At 42.3% G+C, this 24424-nt stretch overlaps 2 protein-coding genes, 1 long non-coding RNA gene and 1 other non-coding gene across 7 annotated transcripts in view; 3 read left to right on the plus strand and 1 right to left on the minus strand.

Moving 5' to 3' along the window:
* Positions 1–24424, minus strand: part of RUBCN (rubicon autophagy regulator) — a 63512-nt gene that overhangs the window by 15521 nt on the left and 23567 nt on the right. For 2 of the 4 annotated variants that reach the window (XM_040249471.1, XM_040249447.1), the window contains exons 2-12: positions 23226–23379; positions 16769–16852; positions 13921–14080; positions 12970–13076; positions 11768–11921; positions 10607–11137; positions 9191–9235; positions 6989–7084; positions 6164–6279; positions 5030–5237; positions 4418–4522 (exon numbers count right to left, since the gene is read on the minus strand). In XM_040249471.1, the coding sequence (XP_040105405.1) occupies positions 4418–4522; positions 5030–5237; positions 6164–6279; positions 6989–7084; positions 9191–9235; positions 10607–11137; positions 11768–11921; positions 12970–13076; positions 13921–14080; positions 16769–16852; positions 23226–23264 (1645 nt within the window). In that variant the 5' untranslated portion in view covers positions 23265–23379. The remainder of the gene's footprint in view (positions 1–4417; positions 4523–5029; positions 5238–6163; positions 6280–6988; positions 7085–9190; positions 9236–10606; positions 11138–11767; positions 11922–12969; positions 13077–13920; positions 14081–16768; positions 16853–23225; positions 23380–24424) is intronic. The other 2 variants (XM_040249455.1, XM_040249463.1) reach the window with 2 other exon arrangements.
* Positions 1489–1731, plus strand: LOC120870446. Its single transcript, XR_005722775.1, has 2 exons — positions 1489–1583; positions 1647–1731. It is a non-coding gene; the product is annotated as an uncharacterized LOC120870446 (long non-coding RNA).
* LOC120870260 (L-lactate dehydrogenase B chain-like) lies at positions 2654–3939 on the plus strand. Its single transcript, XM_040249888.1, has one exon. The coding sequence runs from the start codon at positions 2723–2725 to the stop codon at positions 3725–3727; it is 1005 nt and encodes a 334-aa protein (XP_040105822.1). The 5' UTR covers positions 2654–2722; the 3' UTR covers positions 3728–3939.
* Positions 17500–17571, plus strand: TRNAC-GCA. The gene has a single exon. It is a non-coding gene; the product is annotated as a tRNA-Cys (tRNA).

The following is a 24424-nucleotide window of genomic DNA, read 5'->3' on the forward strand; positions in this document are numbered from 1 at the left end:
GGTTTGAATTACGATTTCTTCACCTGACCACTTCTTTCTACACTGTCCATTACCTCCATCAGCCACAATGACCTTTAATCTAAAAGAATCTCTATAGGGAAGGATCAACAAGGACAATCTCAGAGAGGAGGACTGTTGGGAGTCATATGAGGAAGAAGAAAAGGAGTATGTGAAAAAATGGGACAAATGAACTTATTTATAAAACAGAAACAGAGTCACAGATATAGAAAACAAACTTATGGTAACTGGGAGGCAAGGGGTAGAGGGATTACCTGGGAAATTGAGACTGACATATATACAGTACTATATATAAAACAGATAACTAATAAGGCCCTACTGTGCAGCACAGGGAACGCAGTATTCTGTAATAACCTATATGGGAAAACAATCTAAAAAAGAGTGGCTACTGTATATGTATAGCTGATTCACTCTGCTGTACAGCAGAAACTAACACAATGCTTTTAAATCAACTATACTGTAATAAGGGAGAAGGCAATGGCACCCCACTCCAGTACTCTTGCCTGGAAAATCCCACGGACAGAGGAGCCTGGTAGGCTCCAGTCCATGGGGTCCCTAAGAGTCGGACATGACTGAGCGATGTCACTTTCACTTTTCACTTTCATGCATTGGAGGAGGAAATGGCAACCCACTCTAGTGTTCTTGCCTGGAGAATCCCAGGGACGGGGGAGCCTGGTGGGCTGCTGTCTATGGGGTCTCACAGAGTCGGATACGACTGAAGTGACTTAGCAGCAGCAGCAGCATACTCAAATAAAAATTAAAGAAAAAGAAAAGAAGTGAATCATTCCTGGTTGGCTTAAGTTCAGTTTTCCCCAGACAGTTCTCTATACCTTTTGGTTCTCATAACACTGACAAGTCACAGGTATGTACAAAAGCTGGTGCAAAGATTCACATACATGCATGTATGAGCACACCCACGCTTCTAACACAGGCTACCTGAAAACAGCGAGGCCACTGACATTCTTTAACATGTGAGTCAGATTAGATCCTTCACTACCATCTGTGTAATAATGATTATAAAAGGGGGCCCCCTTTAGTATTCAGACAGGAAGTAAATCGATGAGAACGACAGTTCTGTACCACATGTTCCTGGAATCAGGACTTGACTTTTGCTCCAAATGCTAGCTGACACTGTTTTTAGAAATCTACATCCACAGTTAGGTTATATATATATATATAAATTGTTATATATTATATTGTTGTTATTATTGTTGTTATATATTATAAATATATATATTATATATGTATATATATTTATACATTGGTCTCTGTTCAGTTTCTGGCATACAGCTCTTAGAAACTTTGAAATTTCCTAAGTGATAGGAATGTCTCTTATTCATAATGAGCCCTTTTCCATTAAATCTGAGTTTAAGATAATCAGATGACTCATGGGGCCACCCAGACAACTTCAGGAAGGTGCTGGTTGCCAGAAGAAAAAGGTAATTAGAAGATTAGAACTTTAAGCCCCACCTCAGGATCTCAGTTACCAATGGCCAATGATTTAATCAGTCATGCTTACTTAATGAACCTTGATAATGATGAGGTTTGGGAGAGCTTCCTGGTTGGTGAACAGGTACTGGGAGAGTGGCACACCCTGACTCCATGGAGACAGAGGTTCCTGAGCTGAGGACACTTTGGGACCTTGCCCTATGAACTTCCCCTTCATGTGACTACTCATTTGTATCCTTTATAATAAACTATAATCATAGAGTGCTTCCCCGAGTTCTTTGAGTCATTCTACTGAATTATCAACTGAGTGGGGAGTTATAGGAACCCTCAGGTTTGCAGTTGGTCACAGAGAAGTACAGGCAGCCTGGTGACCCTACTGGCAGCTAGCATCTAAAGATGGAGCCGTCCCATGGGATTGAACCCTAGATCTGTGGGCTCTGTGCTAACTCCAGGAATTAGTGTCAGAACTGAAATGTAGGCCGTTCAGTTGGTGTACAGAGAACTGGAGAACTGTTGGAAAACCACATACCAAAAAAAAGTTTTAAGTGACTATCTATCATTGTTATAAAGATAAATCAGAGGCATTAAGGAGAACAAAGAAGGAAGACTTCCCAAAGACCTGGAAAAATATATGTAAAAACTGTATTTCTGAATGGGGAAGAAACCCAGCTACCACATCTGGAGCTGAATGGATTCTCAAAATTGGTATAAACAGGAAGTCGGAGCCTCATGCAATAAAAGATCTATTCATTATCATGTTACAGTGGAGATCTACAGACACAATTCACCTCTATAAGAGAATTACTCTTGGTTCCAGTCATAGGTGGAGAAGGCAATGGCACCCCACTCCAGTACTCCTGACTGGAAAATCCCATGGACGGAGGAGCCTAGAAGGCTGCAGTCCATGGGGAGGGTGAGAGCTATGTCCCTGAACTGTTTGGTTTTCTGTTTGTTCATTTGTTGGTTGCACTGATAGGAAGATGAAAAAACTTATGATTTTCAGGTATGGATTAACCCACTAATCATGGGTCAACCTGATTTAACACAACTACCTTTCTAGATAAGAGCTCCTCCCCTTCTCTAAGCAGAAGCTCATAAGAATCTGTGATTCTGCTACACAAATTAGCATGGCCAGGACAGAAAATAAAGCTCTACTTTGAAAAAAAAAAAAAAAAAAACTTGAGAAGCACGCTGCTGACTTTGTCTTCATGCACCCCTTACCACTCTCTGGAGAACTTTCTTTCCCCTGGGCACAATGGCAACTCTTAAGGAAAAACTGATTGCACCAGTTGCAGGAGAAGAGGGAACGATCCCAAACAATAAGATCACTGTAGTGGGTGTTGGACAAGTTGATATAGCATGTGCCATCAGCATTCTGGGAAAGTCTCTGACTGATGAGCTTGCTCTTGTGGATGTTTTGGAAGATAAACTCAAAGGAGAAATGATGGACCTGCAGCACGGGAGCTTATTCCTTCAGACACCGAAAACTGTGGCCGACAAAGATTACTCTGTCACGGCCAATTCCAAGATCGTGGTGGTAACTGCAGGAGTTCGCCAGCAAGAGGGGGAGAGCCACCTGAATTTGGTGCAAAGGAACGTTAACGTCTTCAAGTTCATCATTCTTCAGATCGTCAAGTACAGTCCTGACTGCATCATCATTGTGGTTTCCAACCCAGTGGATATTCTCACATATGTTACCTGGAAACTAAGTGGATTACCCAAGCACCATGTGATTGGGAGTGGATGTAACCTGGATTCTGCTAGATTTTGCTACCTTATGGCTGAAAAACTTGGCATTCATCCCAGCAGCTGCCATGGATGGATTTTGGGGGAACATGGTGACTCAAGCGTGGCTGTGTGGAGTGGAGTGAATGTGGCAGGTGTTTCTCTCCAGGAACTGAATCCAGAAATGGGAACAGACAATGATAGTGAAAATTGGAAGGAAGTGCATAAGATGGTGGTTGAGAGTGCCTATGAAGTCATCAAGCTAAAAGGATATACCAACTGGGCTATTGGATTAAGTGTGGCTGACCTTATTGAATCCATGTTGAAAAATCTATCCAGGATTCACCCAGTGTCAACAATGGTGAAGGGCCTGTATGGCATTGAGAATGAAGTCTTCCTGAGCCCTCCATGTATCCTGAATGCTCGAGGGTTAACCAGTGTTATCAACCAGAAGCTGAAGGATGAAGAGGTTGCCCAACTCAAGAAAAGCACAGATACCCTCTGGGGCATCCAAAAGGACCTAAAGGACCTGTGACTTCTGGCTGCAACACTGTAGAAACTTAAAACTACAATTTGATTAACCACGAGCCTTTAGTTTGCGTCCATGTACATGGATGGAGCACAGTTCGCTTTTGTCTTCCTAAGTCTGTGAATCTGGGCTCCCAGAATCAAAGCCCATGCTTGCTTTAATACTTGCAAGATGAGGCCTTGAACAAATAAAATAAACCACCTAGCGTAAAAAAAAAAAAAAAAAAACTTGACATTTTCCCTCCATTTTGCTTTTTCCCTGCCAGGGGCTCTTTTTCTCCTTTTCTCTTATGATTATAATAAAGCTCCTTTTAAATACTTCAAAACAATTTCATTTGTATTATGGGGCACAAGAGAATAGGATTCTAATTTCACGTAGGTGTGGGCCAGCTTTGGACTGCTAGGAGGAGGAATTAGAGCAAGAGTCTGAGAGAAAGGTGCAATTGAGGAAGAAACTCCAGGGTGACATCAACAGCCAGCCCACTTCACTGGAACACTTTCTTTCAGTGTTCTTTTCTGCTTAAATGTTAAATAGGTTTTGTTTTTTTAATAAGAGAAGTTATCCCTTACAACAGCTGACAACATTCCATAATGAACCATACTGAAGACTCCCTATTTAGAGAAAGCTTCTCGGTCTATGATTCCAAACTGAAAGAAAGAGTTAATGAAAGCTCCCTTGAAAAGTGTTAAATCATACCTTGGATTTCAAATTCATCAACCTCATCATCGGCAGAGCCAGAGTCAGAGAACTGTGCTGAATCACGTGAACTGAACTGGGAGCTGCTGGAAGTGAGCCGAAAGCCTGTTAACGTTAAAAAAAAAAACAAAACAAAACAGTAATGAACAGGACAGAAAGAGGCATCTGACACTTTCTAGGGTCACAGTAAAAGCAAACTGGTAGGACTTCAATAGAAAAGTAAACAGAAGCCTGACTGGCACTTATGCTGGGGAAATGGAAACCAGCTCTTGTTTCCCTTGTTTGATCTCCTTAAAAGTTTCACATAAGCAGGAAATACTGCTCTCTGGGAAGGGAAACTGCAACCAGTGGCCTCAGTTCTCCTCATATCAGAAACCTATTTTTTGGAAGCTATGTCTGAGGTAGAACATAGGTGAACTCCAGGACTATGGTCTAGTAGGAAAAAAAAAAAATCAGAACAACACAGAAAATCTTTCTGACAGCAGAGGAACCCTTGGCTTGGGTAGAACATCTCATACGAACATATAAAGACGGAAAAGGAAGCCCACGAGGTACCATGTCTTATCCAGAAGCCCTGAAGGGGCAGGAACAGGCATTCACAGCCTCACTCACTTCCATGCTCCATCTCCTGGTACCCGGGGAGCAGGTTCTTGGTGCGGATCTGCTGGCGACGAAGGCGGATCTTCTGCTTCAGTTCCTGGATCTCCCGGTCACTGTCCTCCTCCCCTTCCTCCTCTTCTAGGCACTGGCTCAGCATGTTGCACTTCATCAGCTCGATGGCAGCGATCAAGGACTCTGATATGCTGAAGTGGGCATTCTCCTGGGGAAGGAGAGTGCCAACAAGGGGACACCTCAGGGACTGGTCTCTTGGAAAGGAACTTCCAAGATGTGCACTGCTTTCACTCGAAACACCCAGGGGAAATGCACACTGCCACTGGAAAGAAAGCTGATGGCTGGAAAACCTGTTCCAGGTTCTCTTTGCTCTTGTATCTGGCCATGCCCAGTCTTCCTGTCCCACTTTTCACATAAAAATATGACAGAGAAGTCAAGTTTTTCCTAAACTGGCAGGCAGGTTCCTTACCAATAGTAGCACCTGGGAAGCCCATAAAATGCTACAGGGACATTTTATTTATTACATATCTGAGGCTTAGAACAAAATAGAGAAGCTGATTTCAGGGACAGTCTTTATCTAAGGTTCCAGGGTCAAGGTCATGTGACTAAAATTCAATGTTTCTCTGCCCAACGGAGCTTTTAAGGCAAGATCAGTAGTATTTTTGGACTCAGTGAGGAGCATAAGCTCCCTGAAGAGTTATCCAAGGACAGAACTTGTTGAGCTTATCTTTATGGTGACTTCTCTGTACTGTAGTCTACACACGTGTTATTGCTGTGCACCCAAAACCTGTTTAGGACAAATGGCACCATACCCCTCTGGCTGGATCTCCCTGCTGCTGCTGCTAAGTCACTTCAGTCGTGTCCGACTCTGTGCGACCCCATAGACAGCAGCCCACCAGGCTCCCCTGTCCCTGGGATTCTCTAGGCAAGAACACTGGAGTGGGTTGCCATTTCCTTCTCCAATGCATGAAGGTGAAACGTGAAAGTGAAGTCGCTCAGCTGTGTCCAACTCTTAGGGATCCCATGGACTGCAGCCCACCAGGCTCCTCTGTCCATGGGATTTTCCAGGCAAGAACACTGGAGTGGGGTGCCATTGTCTTCATGGGCTTTTCAGTGGCTCCTTAGTGTCCTCACCTTTTCCAGGTCTGCACAGCTGCCGAAGTCTTGCTCAGACAGGTAGCTGATAAGGGACTGTCCTTCTGATGGTCTTCGGAACATGCCTTCTCCTGAACACAGGTACTGACTGCCCTCTGTGGGAAATGGAATGTGGATGTCAAAAGCCCTGGCTTTGAAAAGCAAATCTTTACAGCCAAGCTTCTTTGAGAGATTTGATGATTTTAATGCTAAAGATGTTCACAAGTCTTTCCCAATAATAGGTTAGAAAGATGTCTACCTTCTAAAGGAGTTTCTCTAAATCTCAGAATCCCAAAGCACTAAGTGCCTAGGTTAGAGAATGGTGGAATAAATGGAGAGAGCCTGGAGACCACCCTTTGACCACCTAAATTTAAAGATGACTTATGCATCCTCCTACCCACAAAAACAAAACAAAACAAAAAAAACCTGTGCTGCGAGTCAGACAAGGAAACAAATGTCTTCTTCTTATGGATAATTCCAATGTGGAGTTTATCTTCTGGTCATTAGCCTCAAACACTCAAAGGCCTCTTTTCAAGGTCTCTCTCACCCACTCAGAGAGCCATTGTAGCTGGCTCACCAGACATTCATGGTGGTAGCACCCATAGCATAAGACGGTGGGACTCCTACAGCAGAGAGGAGCAAGAAAAAATGGTGGGGCCATGTGATTTCTAGCAGAGGGGTTGAAAATGATGAAGGGGAGGGTGAGACTGTATGGTGTGCACCCTCCACAGAGCTAAGATGAGCCACACAGCTCAGAGTGTGGCAGGCATGGGGGGAGCAGAGCAAAGACACGACTGCAGCCTGGCCTTCCTAGTACTCACTTACCATACTCCATGTACAGAGAGCTGGGTGTGCTGACTTCACTGCTTTGACCAGAGTAGGACAAGGGGCCTCTCAACTTCGTCTTATCACTGCAGGATTCTAGTGTCAGTGGCCACCAGGGAGCAAAAACACACATACGAGGTGAGCAACACATATATTCCCAACCTTGGAGTTTCGATATCTAACAGCTCCCATTCCCCACGCCCTCCCGGACAGGAGAGAGGGGGCACACCAACAGAACACAAGCCAAGAATGCAGAACACACGGAGGAAGGGAGGTGGGAAGTCAGTGTATTCTAAGGAGAAAAGAGAGAAAATGAGACCCAGAAGGCAGCAACACAAAGGCGAAAAAGAAATCAACATGGATTCGTGATCGGTTCTCTCCTCTTCCATCTTCTTACCAAGTGTTTCAGGAGTATCAGCCAATTTCTGCCCTCTTGATAAACCAGTTTAGAAAACAGTCCTCACAAACACATTGCAGCTTTTCTGATCCCTTGACACTAGACTTTAGAACAATATCAGAAGGGTTAAAGTCACTAAAAAAAATACTAGGATATGGCCTCTCTTGAGCCTGAAGTATAAATTTGTCATACTTATAAATTTAACCTATTTTTGAACTGGCAGAACAACAAAATAACACCCAGCAATATCCTTAAAAGAGCATCAAAACAATGCTAGAGAAGCCAAGGATGATGGCCCTGTAACCAAGGGGCTCAGCCCCAGGGCTGTGGACTCAGCCTTCCTGGAGAAGGAAGGGAGGGGTTTCAAAAGAAGGTTGCAAGGTAGGAAGTGTCTGCGTAGAAGTTTTCAAGGAACGTTGAGAACTGAAAGGGGAGGAACAGCAGCAGGCACAGTTCGCAGGAAATGGAAACGGATCTTCTCCAAAGGGAAACACAAAATTTCCCAGCGCCACAGAAGGACGAGCAGGCAGAAAAGCAGGTGGGTGCCTGAGAAATGAGCAGGATGCACTGGGAGAATGAATCACTGAGCAGCATCCAACCCATTTCCCTGACAGATGGTGCCAATTTGTCAACTGCTCCTCTCACAAAAAAATGCTCCTACATGGTAAGCAATAACTCTATGTTCCCCTGGTGGCCCTGGCAGTGGGCTCTGCTCCTTACTACACACCAGCAGTCACCGTGATGTCATGGTGAGAAATCATGACTCAGACACAACCTCTGAGGTCCCTGGTCAAACTCAGTGCACAAACACACACTCCAATACCAGCACCCTGTTCATTTACCAGGAAAACCCTAGCACAGAGGGAAGGATGATGCAGAAGGTGTGCGAGAAGCTGCATAGGAAAAGGCTGTCCAGCTTTGCTCACTGACCTCACTACCTCCTGATGCTGACCATTCGACTGATCAGCTCTAATTCTCAGAACTTCCTCATACTGACCTGAAATCTGTCATCTCACAGTTTCTCATCTCCTTAAGGGCAATGCTCTTCTAAACAAAAGTCCTGCAGGCTTGTCTCCCTTTAACTTCTTTGCCATGCTAACATACCCAGTGTCTTCAGCCATTCATTATTTTCAGTACACCCTAACCACTCTGCCTTACAGGCACATTTCAGCATCAGTATCTCCATGCATTATGTACCCAGAATGCAACACACGTGCAGTTTGGATACCACTGTGAAAACCAAAGACACAGACTTAAGTCACTAGAAAAATCTTGTGCGACGGCTGGAATGAAGGGGTAGGGCTGGGGGAGGTGGAATTTACAGGGGAAGGAAGACAGATAAAAGAAAAAGGAAACAGGGGACTCCAGGCGAGGCAAAAACATGCACTCACATCCAAGACCACAGAGAGAGGAGAAAACGTATTCTGGTGTTAATTCAAGGAAAATAAAGTAATTCATAATAAGTACTCAGTTATGAGAAAAATTCTGCCATTGATTCATCATGATGTCTTAAATAGCAGGCCTCAGTATCACCTCTAGGCAATAGAAGATTGACAAGTATGAATTCTACCTCCAAAAAGCTGCTGAGAGAAGGAACAAGGCATTTGGAATTCATAAGCAGAAAACATATCACATAAAATATTGGTATCATTTTACGACCAGGTCCAAGCATCACAACAGGACCAGACTAGCCAGGCTTGATTGACACCAGAATGGAAAAGGAAGTTCTTCACTAAGCAAGAGGGTCACAGAGGAGCAAAAGGAGGCAGGGGGTGGTGGACAGAGAGGAGGACTGACTCCCAAACCTGCAATGGGATCTTCAACTATAATGGTGATATTCCTGGGGCCTCCTGTATGTAGACAGACAGGTGCAGAGGAGAGTCCAGAAAATGAGAACAGAGAGTGAGAAAAAGAGTGTCTTTTTATCCAGCAAAGGTGGGGGTGTAACTCCTGAGAGGGAACCCTAGTACAGACAGAGGGATGACACGTATGAGAAGCTGCACAGGACCCATACTCCCTCAGACCCTGCTGCTTAGGTTTTCTCTGGCTCCCTTTTCCAATGCAGGTTACTGTGGTTTCTGGAATCCACATGGATTCAAGAATGGGGAGAGGGGAGTTTTACATGCTCAAAGGCCAGCAACCTGGAGTACAGCAGACACCACATCTGCCCCATGAGATGTGAAGTAAGGGTCTAACCTATGCACTCTTCACATCTAAGAAACCTCATGGGAAGACAGACTTTGAATTGGAGGTTTCTTGGTTTCTGAACCAGTTCCAATGACCCAACCCACATTCTTGAGGGGAAAACAGAGACAAAAGTTTGCAATTCAGAAGTTTCAGATGAGGGCCTTAGCTCTCACCTGTTAGAAATTATAAACAGAAATCAACAGCAGCTCTAGTTGTAAAGAATATCTTCCTGTTATGCTCTTAATTTTTTCTGCTTTATTTTGATATTATAATCCAAAGCTTTTCCACCCAGAACTGGATTTGAGCACAAAGGTCCATGTTCCACTTGCTTTCATGGAGATGTTCTTACAAATGAAACCCAACCAAAGACTGCCAGACACCAACAACCGAGGAAAGATGATGGCAGGGAAATAGCAAATGCAGTGACACCCACCTTGGCCGTGCCTGGGGTGCTCTCTGCTAGCAGCTGGTGTTTGTACGAGGGTGGTCCCAGTAGCCAAGGCCTCCTTACCCGACTGCCTTTCAGCCTGAATTACTGATGCAGCGGTCAGCCCACCTACTTGTTTACTAGGTTCCATCACCCGACACTCACTACATCTCTAGTGTTAATCAGGGAATCCTAGTATCAGTTTGCCTCTCTCTTATTGTTATTATATTCTGACCAAACTTCTCAGGGAAGGAATTTAACAGGATTATTTTTAAAGCTCATTAGTACTTCCCCTCTGTCTGAGAGACACATTTAAAACTTAGACTATGATTAGTCATACTATCCTCTGATGCTAAAGAATTATGAAAGAATCCAAGTAAACACTTACTATTTAGCAATATATAAATGAACAAACCTACGTATCCTCAGAGATAGATACCCACATTATATTACAAACTTCTCTTTTTCACTATAAGCAGGATATTCTTCATATCTTTAGAAACATAACTTCTCTTCCTGCCATTTGAAGACCCTTAAGAACAAATCTCCCTTCCACCAGTAATTCCAGAGGCCACCTTACTGACATGCTGTTGGTGGTTATCATTACCTGGGGCTCCTCTGGAGGCAATGTTAGTGTCCGAATGGGAGCGAGTATGGCTCTTCTTTGTTCCTCCGGTGACAGTGAGCGTTTGCCCCTCTGAGAAGCTAGATCTGCGAAGGACACTGGACAACTGGCTCTGCCTACCTCCCTCCTGGTCCCCTAGAGAAGAAGCAGCAGAGTCTGGCTTCTGAGAGCTGCTGGAGGAGAACAAGTTGGAGCTGCTGCTCTCGGTATTGCTGCTGTGACTCTGACAGCTGGTGGTCCGGCCCCGGGGGTCCTGGTTGCCAATGGCCAGATACTCGGGCCCCTCGCTGGGATCACTTGGGGAGTCATTCTGGCTGCTGACCCAGGATGCTTCCAAGGGGCTGGTCAGAGTGCTGGAGCTCATCTCATTGGGGGTCGAGGGGGAGTCCTTGGCTAATGCAGTGATTGGAAGCAGAGGGTCGAGGATGGTTTGATCCTCTGCTGCTGAGACATGCCCTCTGCTTTCTTGAGGTTTTCGGGGCGGGCCAGAGAGTGAAAAGGAAGATCTTCTTTCTAGGATATGAAAAGAAAAGGAAGGGAAAGGTGAGCTGGGAGCTTTTGAGCTGGTATGTATGAAGGGCTTCTCCACACCTAAGGACTGAACTCCCTAAATGGGGGTGCCCAGGACATATGATGTCACCTCAAAAAAGGTTAAATCATTCAAAGTAAGTAAAAATTTACTGAGAAGCAGCTAAGCCAAAAGCATGAGCTCTTGAGATAGTGGCTTCTCTGCTTACCAGTATGCATTCCCCATCTATAAAATGAGCAATAATAATAACACCTACCTCGCAGGACTGTTTTGAGGATTAAATGAGATAATATGAGCAAACTGATGACAACAGAGCCTGATATGTGGCAGGTACTGAAGAAATGTTAGCTATTATTACTGAAATGTCTTCTTGGCGATGTGGATTAGAAACCCAGGGGAAACTAAAACATCTCTTTCCTCTGTTACTTTAATGATTCTACTGCATTATCTTAGGCTACTTGCTATATTCCTCTTTAAGACTTCCATACTGAGACATGAAGTGTGACAAACTGCACTGACTGAGGCTCTATTATAGTCAGTGGGTGACCAACCACTATGTCCTGTTTTCCAAGGCTGGAGATACATGTTTTCACAATCCCTCACTGCCCCCATACCTAAGCTGTGGTGGGGGATTTGGTGGAGACTGGAGAAGGACCCAAAGTAGGAATGCTGAGCATTGCTGGTTGAAGGGGTATATGCGGAACCAGGCAGAGCTGTCAGGCTCTGGCTCTTTGTCACCAGGAGTGGGCTCTCATGCTTTCTGGCAAACTATGGAAAAAAAAAAAAAAGTGTCAGAATCAAGGATAGTGGCCCTCAGAGGAAGAGGACAGTATTATAGAAACACTGGCAGAAACTGGCCTTTGTCAGTAGGTTTAAACTGCAGCCAGGGCCTGTAGAGACAGCATAGGTACCCTCTACCACAGCACACAACTTTGAAAGCTCAAAGTCTTGGCAAACATCATGGCTTCTGCAGCTGGAATCCTAGGTGATCAGACCAGGAGTGCTTTATCGTGAAGGCAATACAGCAAAGGGCTTAAGTCTATGCACGAGGAGTCAGAAGTCAGATACACTGGAGCTCAAAGCCAGGCCCAGTTACAAGTTATTTGGTCCAAACTTTGGGCAAATGATTTACCTACTCTGTCCCTCAGTGGCCTCCTTTATAAAATGAGATTAATGTCTACTTTACAGAGTTGTGAGGATTAAACGAGACGACGCATGTATTGTGCATAGCACCATGACTGGCATGCAGAGAATATTCAATAGGTGGCAAGCAAGAATCAAAATTTTAAAACCAGGAAGATAGGGGATCCCTCCACGAGAGAAAGAGGGCTTGTGATTCCATTCTAGCCGAGGCACTGATATTAGTGATGGGATGAGTAACCTGGAGAATGAAAAATACGCAACACAAAATAACAAAATTTCCTTGGAAAAAATGATCCTGCGTAACATTAGGCTGCACTACAGCTGATGCTCTGTCTACAGTCGGCTTGATTCACAATCATCCCTCTGCCATTTTCTCAAGCCTGCCCTTCAGGAGGTGCTTACTCAAACTAAAGATTTTTTAAGGATTAAAAAAAAAAAGAAAAAAACAGACAACTCCCTCCTCAAATAGACCTAAGCTTACTTATAAATAGGCTTTTCACTTCAATGTATACTTAATGGTACCTCCTCTTCTTTTCTAAGTTTTCTGTTTGTTTTTAATGAGAGCCTTTCAGCTCATAATTGCCTAAGTGAAGTAGTTTGCTACACAGGGTTACATCATGGTGAGATCAGGGAGGCCAGAAGACAGACACAGATAATTCCCTGCCCCCTTTACCATAGAAGCATCGATCTGAGCCAGCAGGCGAGGGTTGTTCTGTTCCACTGCTTCCAGGCACTGGAGCATGGCTGTGACGTGGGCATCACTTAGCAGGAAAGCAGTATCTGGGGAGAGAAAACTACGGCAGTGACGGAGCCCCTTAGGGAGAACTTCAGCCTCCCTATATGGCCCTGGGAGAAGGTCAGGGAAGGAGAGGGAAAAGGCAAAGATAAGGAGAATCTTATCACTGTGGATAAGGGACAGATAAAGTACAGAAGAAGTTAAGTCATGTGCAGTATAGCTAAGAGGCCATGACAAGAGGCTACAAAATCAGAAAGACCCAGATGTGATCTCTGGCTTTGGGTGACTCTGGCCAATCACCTGACCTCCTTTGAGCTCTGCTTCTCTGATTAGAAAATAGGGGTATTAATACCCAACTCTCAGAGTTACTGTTGAGTGTGTATGTATAAAAAATAGACAACACTGACGAGAACATAGAAAACTCTCAGTAAATAGTATAAATTCTTTTATTAATGCTTTTTATTGTGGCAAAAGCCACATAATATAAAACTTACTATTTAACCATATCTAACTATACAGGCCTGTGGCACTAAGTACATTCACATTGTTGTGCAACTCTCACCATCATCTCTCTCCTATCACTTTCCTAAATTGAAACTCTGTCCACATTAAGACACTCTAAGTCCCCATTCTCCCTTCCTACCCCCCATAGTAGTTATTCTTATTGATCTGTGTGTATAAGAGTGGGGAAATACCTTAGCATAAAGCGTGACTGTGTTTTACATAAGATGTTAGAGAGAAGACTAGATACATATTTCTGATTAGAATCTCTGTGATATCAAGTCAAAGTATGAGACCCCTGGGTAAAAGTGGGTCTATAAAGAATAGTAGAGTGGAGGAGAATGAGAAAGTCCATGCAGCAGTCCTGGAGAGGTGACCTCTACCTACCTGTGTAGAATTTTCTGATGTACTGTCTGTCCCCCAGCAGAGGTCGGAGCTGGGCTGAGAGGCAGTGGCACTGCAGGCTGTGCTGCAGCCACAGCTCAGCCACGGCACGCTCACTCACGCCATCCGTGCCGCTCTGGCCATTCTCATGCAAGGTGATAAACTGAGAGCAAAGAAGCATGAGTCAAAATATACATCCTGATCAGTCCAGCAAAGTTGAGGCCTAATGGCATGAAAACAAAACTGAGCAAGGTCAGAGGAGTTAATCAGAGGTATCTGCCCTCCAGCTAGCATCTAGATGTTATAGAGGAAGGAGAAGGAGGGAAGAGATTAATGGCCCTGCTGCTGGTGTGGACCACTAGAAAGGGATTAAGCAGTTAAGACATAATATGCAGCTCCAGGAGAGGACAAAGCTGCTACATCTGTCTCTTTATGTTCTAACTCCAAAGAGGCATCTATTCTGGGATATTCAGAGAGAAAATGAACTTGACTCCCTGGGTTCTCTCCTAGAGTCTTCTATTTCAGGTATGCAGGTCAAAAAGCAACAGTGAGAACTGGACATGGAACAATGGACTGGTTCCAAATTAGGAAAGGAGTACATCAAGGCTGCACACTGTCACCCTGCTTATTTAACTTATATGCAGAGTATGATGCCAGGCTGGATGAAGCGCAAGCTGGAATCAAGATTGCTGGGAAAAATATCAATAACCTTAGATATGCAGATGATACCACCCTTATGGCAGAAAGTGAAGAAGAACTAAAGAGCCTCTTGATGAAGGTGAAAGAGGAGAGGAAGAAAGCTGACTTAAAACTCAACATTCAAAAAATGAATATCGTGGCATCTGGTCCCATCACTTCATGGCAAATAGATGGGGGAAACAATGGAAACAGTAACAGACTATTTTCTTGGGCTCCAAAATCACTGTAGATGGTGACTGCAGCCATGAAATTAAAAGACGCTTGCTCCTTGGAAGAAAAGTTATGACCAACCTAAACAGCATATTAAAAAGCAGAGACATTACTTTGCCAACAAAGGTCCATCTACTCAAAGCTGTGGTTTTTCCAGTAGTCATGTACGAATATGAGTTGGACTATAAAGAAAGCTGGATGCCGAAGAATTGATGCTTTTGAACTGTGGTGTTGGAGAAGACTCTTGGACTGCAAGGAGATCCAACCAGTCAATCCTAAAGGAAATCAGTCCTGAATATTCTTTGAAAGGACTGATGCTGAAGCTGAAGTGCCAATACTTTGGCCACCTGATGCAAAGAACTGACTCATTGGAAAAGACCCCGATGCTGGAAAAGATTGAAGGCGGGAGGAGAAGGGGACAACAGAGGATGAGATGGTTGGATGGCACCACTGTCTCATTGGACATGAGTCTGAGCAAGCTCCAGGAGATGGTGAAGGACAGGGAAGCCTGTGAGCTGTAGTCCATAGCGTCATAAAGACTCAGACACAACTTAGTGACTGAACAACAACAACCAGAAAAGAAGGCAAGAAAAACCTGGGGTAAGAAATCTAGGAAAAATGCCCCCAAAGATTCTTTCTCAAAGAGAAACCACCTGAGCACCTCTTTCTGGCTCAACCAGAAAAGAAGGCAAGAAAAACCTGGAGTAAGAAATCTACGAAAAATGCCCCCAAAGATTCTTTCTCAAAGAGAAACCACCTGAGCACCTCTTTCTGGCTCAACTAGAAAAGAAGGCAAGAAAAACCTGGGATAAGAAATCTAGGAAAAATGCCCCCAAAGATTCTTTCCCAAAGAGAAACCACCTGAGCACCTCTTTCTGGCTCTCACCACAGCATTCTCTATTTGAAACATACTTCTACTGGCTATTTCTAAAAGCAAGGTTTCATAGCCTACCATCAGTGCAAAGAAAAAAAAAATGTATGGATGGCACTTTCAGGTAGCTTCTAAGAGGAAATGATTATAGCAACACATTTTGGAAAAGAAAGTTAGAAAGGGGGGTTTGGTGGGAAAAATAAAGTGATAAGGACCAAAAAAAAAAAAAAAAAAATCCATGTAAGAAAATCACTGTGCTCTGGTCTTTTCTCAGAAAAAAATGGCCAGAGTGACCACCCTGTTATTTGGTTCTCTGATCATTTAAAAATAAGTTACTTTTCCAGACTTCACCCCAGCAATGAACCTGGCAGTAAGTGCGATATACATGAAACAAGACTGGTCGTGAATCAGTAAGTACTGGAGATGGGTGATGGATATTTTGGGTTCATTTCATGAATCTAATTTTGACTACGCTTGAAAATTTCCACAACCAAAATTTCCACAATCATTTGGCAGTGATTGCTGTGCAACTAGTTTTGTAACTGGCCAAGTTACCTAACCTCCTGGAGTTCTGTCCCTGGCTGGGAATCAGGGCTACTATACTGAGCTGAGAGAACAGGAGAGTAGAGGGCTACAATGGAAGCTAAAGTTGTTCGGAATGTATTAGGTTCCATTTGACACTGGCCTCCAGGAACCTCACATTTTTTTGTATTTGGTATATCCTCTTCTTCTTAAGCAGTTACCACATATCAGTCCTACTTACCCCTAACCATTCAGAAAACTTCTTGCCATTTGCTCTGGATTCTGAAAAGCTTCATTCTGGTCCCATATTTGCAAATCTTTTGAAAATAACAAAACTTTATACCTCTTCCCTAGAGGAGGGAAAGCGGCCTAAAGCAAGGAGTGTGTAAGGCTTATCTTTTAAAGCATCCTCCTCTCAAATCAGTCTGACAGGAATAATTTCCTCTCCTTAGTTAATAGGAAACTTGCCATATGCCATCCCTCTAGCCTAGGAGACTCTGCATACAGAACATCAAACAACGAAGCCTTGTGGTTGCCTTTACTTCTTACCTTCTCCACATGAAGGGCTGAGTGGGGACTGAGCCAGCGAATGTCTTTCACAAACTGCCAGTAATCAGTCTGGCGGCAACACACCTGTTTCAGGAACACAGAAGGTAAACAAATCATTACCATTTTGGACCACATCTAGTTCTCATATCCATATTCCAAGAGAGGAAAAAGAAAAGCCTAACCTTCCCTTGCCACAATAAAGGTTCTCAACAGCAATCAAAGGAACACATACAGATAGTCACCCTTTTAAAGATCAACTGTTAAAAACTATTCTAACTGTTCTTTAAAGGAGGTAATATATGCATATGATATAGAAGGTTATACAGTTGACCCTTGAACAACACAGGTTTAAACTGTGTGGGTCCTCTTCTATGTGGAATTTTTTCAATAAATATATTGGAAAAAAATTTTGAAGGTTTGTAACAATTTGAAAATAACTCATAGATGAACTGTATAGCTTGGAAATATTGAAAAAAAATTAGGAAAGTTAGATATCTCATGAATGCATAAAATATATGTAGATGCTAGCCTATTTTATCATTTACTACTATAAAATCTATACACACCTATTATGAAAAGTTAAAGTTTATGAAAACTTACACAAACACTTACGGGCCACAGATGGTGCCATTTGCAGTCACGAGAAATGTAAACAAATATATGGAAGAACATCAAATCATAATTGCACAGTTAATTTTGTGCAATTATGTACTACTATAATAATTTTGGCTTCCCTGGTGGCTCAGACGGTAAAGCGTCTGCCTGCAGTGCAGAAGACCCAGGTTTGATCCCTGGGTTGGGAAGATCCTCTGGAGAAGGAAATGGCAACCCACTCCAGTACTCTTGCCTGGAAAATTCCATGGACTGAGGAGCCTGGTAGGCTGCAATCCATGGGATCGCAAAGAGTCAGACACTGACTGAGCGACTTCAGTTCAGTTTATAATAATTTTGTAGCCACCTCCTGTTATTGTTGTGAGCTCAAATGTTGCAAGTGTCCACTCAAAATGCCATGTGACACTAATCATCTCTGTATGAGCTGTTCAGCTCTTCAGTAAAATACATACTGCAGTAAAAAGTGACCTCTCCCAGTTCTCATGTATTTTCCATTGTGTTTAATGTAATAGCAAAAATTCTGAATAACACTCTCAGACCCAGATGAAGTGCCACTAGCAATGTTGGGAGTGCTCCCAAGAAGCAGAGAAAAGTCATGGCATTATAAGAAAAAGTCGAATCTACACCATAGATTGAGGCCTGCAGGTGCAGTTACCCAACATTTCAAGATAAATGAATCCAGTATAAGGACTATGGTGAAAAAAGAAAAGGAAATTTGTGAAGCTGTTGCTGTAGCTACTCCAGTAGGCACAAAAATCTTGTACTATTTAAGAAATAACTTTAACACATATTGAAAACTCAGCTTTTATGTGGGTACAGGATTGTTACAGGGAAGACATCCCTAAAGACTCTAATATGATTCAAGAAAAAGCAAAGTCATTATGCGACAACTGAAAGCAAAAAAGGTAGAGGATCTAAAGCTGGAGAATTTAATGCCAACAAAGGATGGTTTGAAATTTTTAGAAAGAGGTTTGGAGAAGTGGCTTCTGCTGACCAAGAAGCAGCAGACAAATTCACAGACACTGTTAAGAAAATAATTAAGGAGGAAAGGAAAGAAAAAAAAAAGAATTGAGGAGAAAAGATATCTGCTACAGGTGTTTAATGAAGATGAAAGTACCCTATTCTGGGGAAAGGGGAAGAAATGACACAAAGGACGTTTACTGGTAAGGAAGAAAAGCGAGCATGAGGATTTAGGACAGAAAGGGACAGGCTTACTCCTCTGTTCTGTGCAAATGCAGTCAGATTTGTGATCAGGACTGCCCTTATCTACAGGGTAATAACTTACTTTCTTCTAAATGCTTTGATAATTTTGAAATAAAAACACACATGCTATTTACATATTCAGAAAAGAAATAAACAGGGACTTCCCTGGTGGTCCAATGGTTAATACTCCATGATCCCAAAGCAGGGGGCACGTGTTTGATCCCTGGTCAGAGAACTAAGATTCCACATGCCGCAGAGTACAGCCAAATATATACATACACATACTCAAGAGGTCTTTTTTGTTATTATTGTTATTTTTAAATTGGAACATCTATATGCCAACCACAGGTTTCTTCTTAGTGGTAGAAAAGGGGGGATCTTTGTACTTATAGTCAGCTCAGAAATCTCGGGGGTTAAGCATCTCCACATTTCCAAGCAGCAGAAAAGGGGTTATCAAATACACCGTGCCTTGTGGAAAGACTAAAAGGTAGTCCAGATGCAGGATGTCAAGGAAAATGAGATTCCTTTAAGAATAGGGTTATGATGTTATAGCTTCCTAAGGCCCTGAGTGATTAAAAAAAAACACAGTTCACATTCCATAACACATCCCTAGAAAAGCACAAAAGAGATATGCCCAGCATGAATCATTGTATCCCCTCCCCCTCCAAGGGCACAACACCCAGAATAGCTTCCTGATGACACAGCAGCTAGAAGCCTTTGAAAGCCTTAATCTTTAGAGAGGAAATGAGAGGGAAAAAACAAGTCCTTGACACAGACTTTAATTTTTAGATCTTTACAAGGCAGAATAAGAGCAGCGGTGAAGGTGGTATGGATCTTTTGTATTTAATTCTTCTCACTTGAGCCTGTAGTTGCTAAATGTATGTGGATGATGGATTTGTCCGGTTTGCTCTGCTTCCACCGACTAACACTATTGCTATTTTGTAGGTGACCATATACTTTAATAGTGTTCATTCTGATGACCAAGTGCCTTCACAGATCTTATTACTTATTCATAACAATAATATTGTGTTGCATTTACCAAGCATCTTTCACTCAGGAATTTCACTTCACTATTTCATCATGACACATTTTCTCTTTCTGGCACAGATGGTAAAACTGTCTTGTGATTACAGTAAAATGACTACTCCAGATGATGATGTAAAATTAGTAACAGAGCCAAGAAAAGAACTTTAAAAGAACTTTTTTACTATCAAGATGCAAGTACGTGAACCACTAAATGATGGTGCCTCTAATCTGGTAGGTCCTTAGTCTGTATTGGGTTTTTATAAAACCTTTTGGTACAGTTCCCAACTCTGGCTTTGGGAGACTAAGGAGCTGGCAATGCCACAGACTAGTATTTTAAACATCAGGAGGAAAGGCAATCTTATGAGAGAAGATAAGTTTGTTTTGGGTCATGCTGTGCTCGGCCTGTAGGACAGCCAGCCAGATGATAATGTACAGAAGATAGGTAGTCTTGCAGATCTAAAATTCAGCAGAGAGGTCTGAGCTGGGGATTGTTAGTGTACAGGTGATAGTTAAAACAATGCAAGTGAATGAGACTGTTTCAGGAAAATGTACAAAGTACGAGGAGATAAGGACATAGGACTGGACTCTATTAAAAACTAAAGTAATGCTCAAAATTCTCCAAGCCAGGCTTCACAGTACGTGAACCGTGAACTTCCAGATGTTCAAGCTGGATTCAGAAAAGGCAGAGGAACCAGGGATCAGATTGCCAAAATCCAATGGATCATCGAAAAAGCAAGAGAGTTCCAGAAAAACATCTACTTCCACTTTATTAACTATGCCAAAGCCTTTGACTGTGTGGATCACAATAAACTGTGGAAAATTCTGAAAGAGAGGGGAATACCAGACCTCCTGACCTGCCTCCTGAGAAATCTGTATGCAGGTCAAGAAGTAACAGAACTGGACATGGAACAACAGACTGGTTCCAAATCGGGAAAGGAGTATATCAAGGCTGTATATTGTCACCCTGCTTATTTAACTTCTATGCAGAGTACATCATGCGAAATGCTGGGGTGGATGAAGCAAAGCTGGAATCAGGATTGCTGGGAGAAATATCAGTAACCTCAGATATGCAGATAACACCACCCTTATGGCAGAAAGCAAACAACTAAAAAGCCTCCTGATGAAAGTGAAAGACGAGAGTGATAAAGTTGGCCGAAAACTCAACATTCAGAAAACTAAGATCATGGCATCCAGTCCCATCAGTTCATGGCAAAAAACATGGGAAAACAATGGAAACAGTGACAGACTTTTATTTTGGGGGGCTCCAAAATCACTGAAGATGGTGACTGCAGCCATGAAATTAAAAGATGCTTGCTCCTTGGAAGGAAAGTTGTGACAAACCTAGACAGCATATTAAAAAGCAGAGACATTACTTTGCGAACAAAGGTCCATCTAGTCAAAGCTATGCTTTTCCCAGTAGTCATGTATGGATGTGAGAGACTAAAAAGAAAGCTGAGTGCCAAAGAATTGATGCTTTTGAACTGTGGTGTTAGAGAAGACTCTTGAGTCTCTTGGACTGTAAGGAGATCCAACCAGTCAATCCTAAAGGAAATGAGTCCTAAATATTCACTGGAAGGACTGATGCTGAAGCTGAAACTCCAATACTTAGACCACCTGATGCAAAGAACTGACTCACTGAAAAAGACCCTGATGCTAGGAAAGATTGAAGGTGGGAGAAGGGGACCACAGAGAATGAGATGGTTGGATGGCATCACTGACTCGATGGACATGAGTTTGACTAAGCTCTGGGAGTTGATGATGGACAGGGAAACCTGGCATGCTGCAGTCCATGGGGTCGCAAAAAGTTGGACACGACTGAGCAACTGAACTGAACTGAAAATCTGAGAGGAAGAAATTCCAGGGAAAGAAACTAAGAAAGAGTGGTCGTAGGGGTAGAAGGAGGTCTCTATGAGACTGAAGATAATAATGCAACATGAGTCAAGGTCTGATGATGTTCAACAGTGAAGAACACAAGACAGTGTTCAGAGGGAAGATGTGCACTGGATTTGGTAACACGAACTTACTTAAACTTCAGTAGCAAGAACAAGAGTGGTAAGGGCAGAAGCAAGATTGTGGTGGGTTAAATTATTTGTTCTATAAATTCCGATGTTCATATTTTTTTTCACAGGAGAACATGTAACTTGAAACTTACAAAAAATGAAAGGAACATTTATTAATTACTTCCTATGTACCATGAACTGTGTTAGGGCAATTTGTATGCCGTTTCATTTAATCTTTTTATCAAACATTATGACATAAATAATATTATCATTATTTCGACAGAGGAGAAAAAGCTCAAAAAAGATAACATCACCTAATAGTTAAGACTGACAGACAACTTATTACACTTGCTAAAGCTTTTTCAGGTATTATCTCATTTAATCCTCACAACAACCCTATGAGATACATACCAGTGTAACCACCTCATTTTACAAATGAGGAAACAGAAGTACTAATAGTCATGTAACTTACTCAGTACCACACAGTGGTGAAACCGAGATTAAAATAAGAGCAGTCTGACTCAGAGCTCCATAATTATTACTACTGTCATTTTTTCCCCAAGGATCTGAGCAATGTCAATCCAGGTTCTGTCTGATTCTGAAGATGTCTGTCTCCTATACAATGTCGCATCCAAACTCCTTGAGTGAGATTTTAATAATGATGACCACTGAGAAGAATTCAGTTCTTTAAAGGATAAAAATTGTCCTCAGATCTTCAAAATTCTTTAGAAAGAGGGCCTCACTTTCAGAACTTACTCTGAATAAAGAGAATCTAACCTAAGCCAACTTTTCCAGTGAATTCTGAAAAAACTCAACAAGAAAACTTGTTTAAAGAGTTTGTTTAGAGGTAATACACACTATTTTGGAAGGGAAGGTAGCACATTAAATCCTATCAACTATGAATATCTTAATACCAATTCATTTTTCCCAGTGTGACTGCTAGTTGAGAATAACCTCTGATTAAAAAAGAAAGACAAGCCAAGCTCAGAAAAAAGTTTCAGGAAAGAAAACTAGGCCCTGACTAAGGAAGAGCATGAGTGTCTGGGAACACAAATTATGCACATATATAAGAGGTTTGATTTTTTAAAAGTGGAAGGTCAGATCCAATGACCCACTTGACAGTTCTACCCAGAACCAAACCTTACTTAAAACACTACAAATGGAGTAACTGCTATTGAGAACTGAAGCAGAAACCACTGAGATTTAACTAATTTTTAATACTCAAAGCTTATTAGAGTGTTTGAGGATATAAGGAAAAGAAGCTCAACATCAACAAAGTTTATACAGAAAAAAATGTAAGCTATAACTAAAAACTATCATTCATAAGCATCAACCAGTTATCTACCAAATGATGTTCAAAGGATAGTCTAAAAATGACAATATCTTGTAAATATTTCTCAGATATATCCTAGGATACTCTTAAGGGGAAAACCTTAATGATTCATCACAACATTGTCCTCCTCCTCCTCATTATCATCATATGACAGTCCTGCTCTAAAGGGCTCACACGCGCAGCTGCTTTCATCTTCTCTCTGCCAACAATTTAATGCAAATGTTTCTTTCCAACAAGTGATCTGGCCAATCTGGCAAAAAGAGAAAAGAAGCAGTATACATACCTGGTCATGGATGAGCCCATGATAGAGGATGCCCTGCATGTCTCTGCAAAGCCGCTCCAGGCCACCATACTTGGACCAGACGTTGGGGCTGTTGGCTGACACTAAACCCTCCACAGTAGTCTTCAAATTACCCAGCAACTGCCAGTGCTCCCTCCTGCAAGGCCATCAATTATACCAATGGTTAGTTTCTTTGTTGTACTTGACCATACCATGTCAAAGAAAGTCTAAGACAAGAAGCCTCCTGTCCCACATCCTAACATTCTCTCCTCTATTAATTTTTCACTTGGGTGTAAGACCCAATTCTGAGAGGACTAAAGCTATAAAGAACACTAAGATTTTACAATGTTTTAAAAAGCCCTCATATTTACATGGCATATTGTTCTTTGTAAGGTGATCTTCATCTACTATCATTTTATCCTCACACAAGTAGCCCAGAACCCTGTGTTTCTTGGCTTGTGAGCCATTAAGATCCATTTCTGGGCTTCCCCAGTGGCTCAGTTGGTAAAGATCCATTTCTGGGCAATGACATTATGTGAGGACTACATAAAGAGATGAAGGGCATTTGCTGAAAACCAGAAACCTTTGGCTGAACAAAAAAGTCAAAAAACAACTTTTTATTAAACTGTATTTCCAGTACTAAGTATATATATCTGTACACAAATATTATAGATAAGAATAAAAATTGCCCATGATTTTTGCCCATGATTTTTTAAGCTAAAATTGAGGCAAAAATGTCCTAAGCTAGCACTAAGCCACTTAGGACACGTCCCCAAGTCAATCGACTATTGGCTTATTCTCCTGGATCATCTGAAGCACTTCAGTGGAAAAGTCTAAAAATTGCTGCCCTAGATGATATTCAAGGTTCCTCCCAAATTCCCAGCATTTTCTCAATATAGCTTCCTACCCAATAAAAATTCAAAACCAGCTGCAATTGAATAAAAAGAACTGGATGCACAGAATCAGATGGATAAGGAAAAATGAGGAGATGAGGTATCAAACTCCTCCTCTTGGGCCCCCGACTGCTATGCTGTACACTCTGCCTAGCTTTTTCATATCTTGTTAGAACGCTGCTTTTTCCTCTTCAAGGACAGTCCTGGGGATGGTTATAGTTTCTTCAAGGGACTTTTACCGTAACCAGTTTAGCATCATTTAAATAGCTACAAGGGTAGGAGGGTTCTGAATTGAAATCCTTTCTAACT

This window comes from Oryx dammah, unplaced genomic scaffold (assembly GCF_014754425.2).
Source record: "Oryx dammah isolate SB20612 unplaced genomic scaffold, SCBI_Odam_1.1 HiC_scaffold_2, whole genome shotgun sequence".
Lineage (NCBI taxonomy): Eukaryota > Metazoa > Chordata > Mammalia > Artiodactyla > Bovidae > Oryx > Oryx dammah.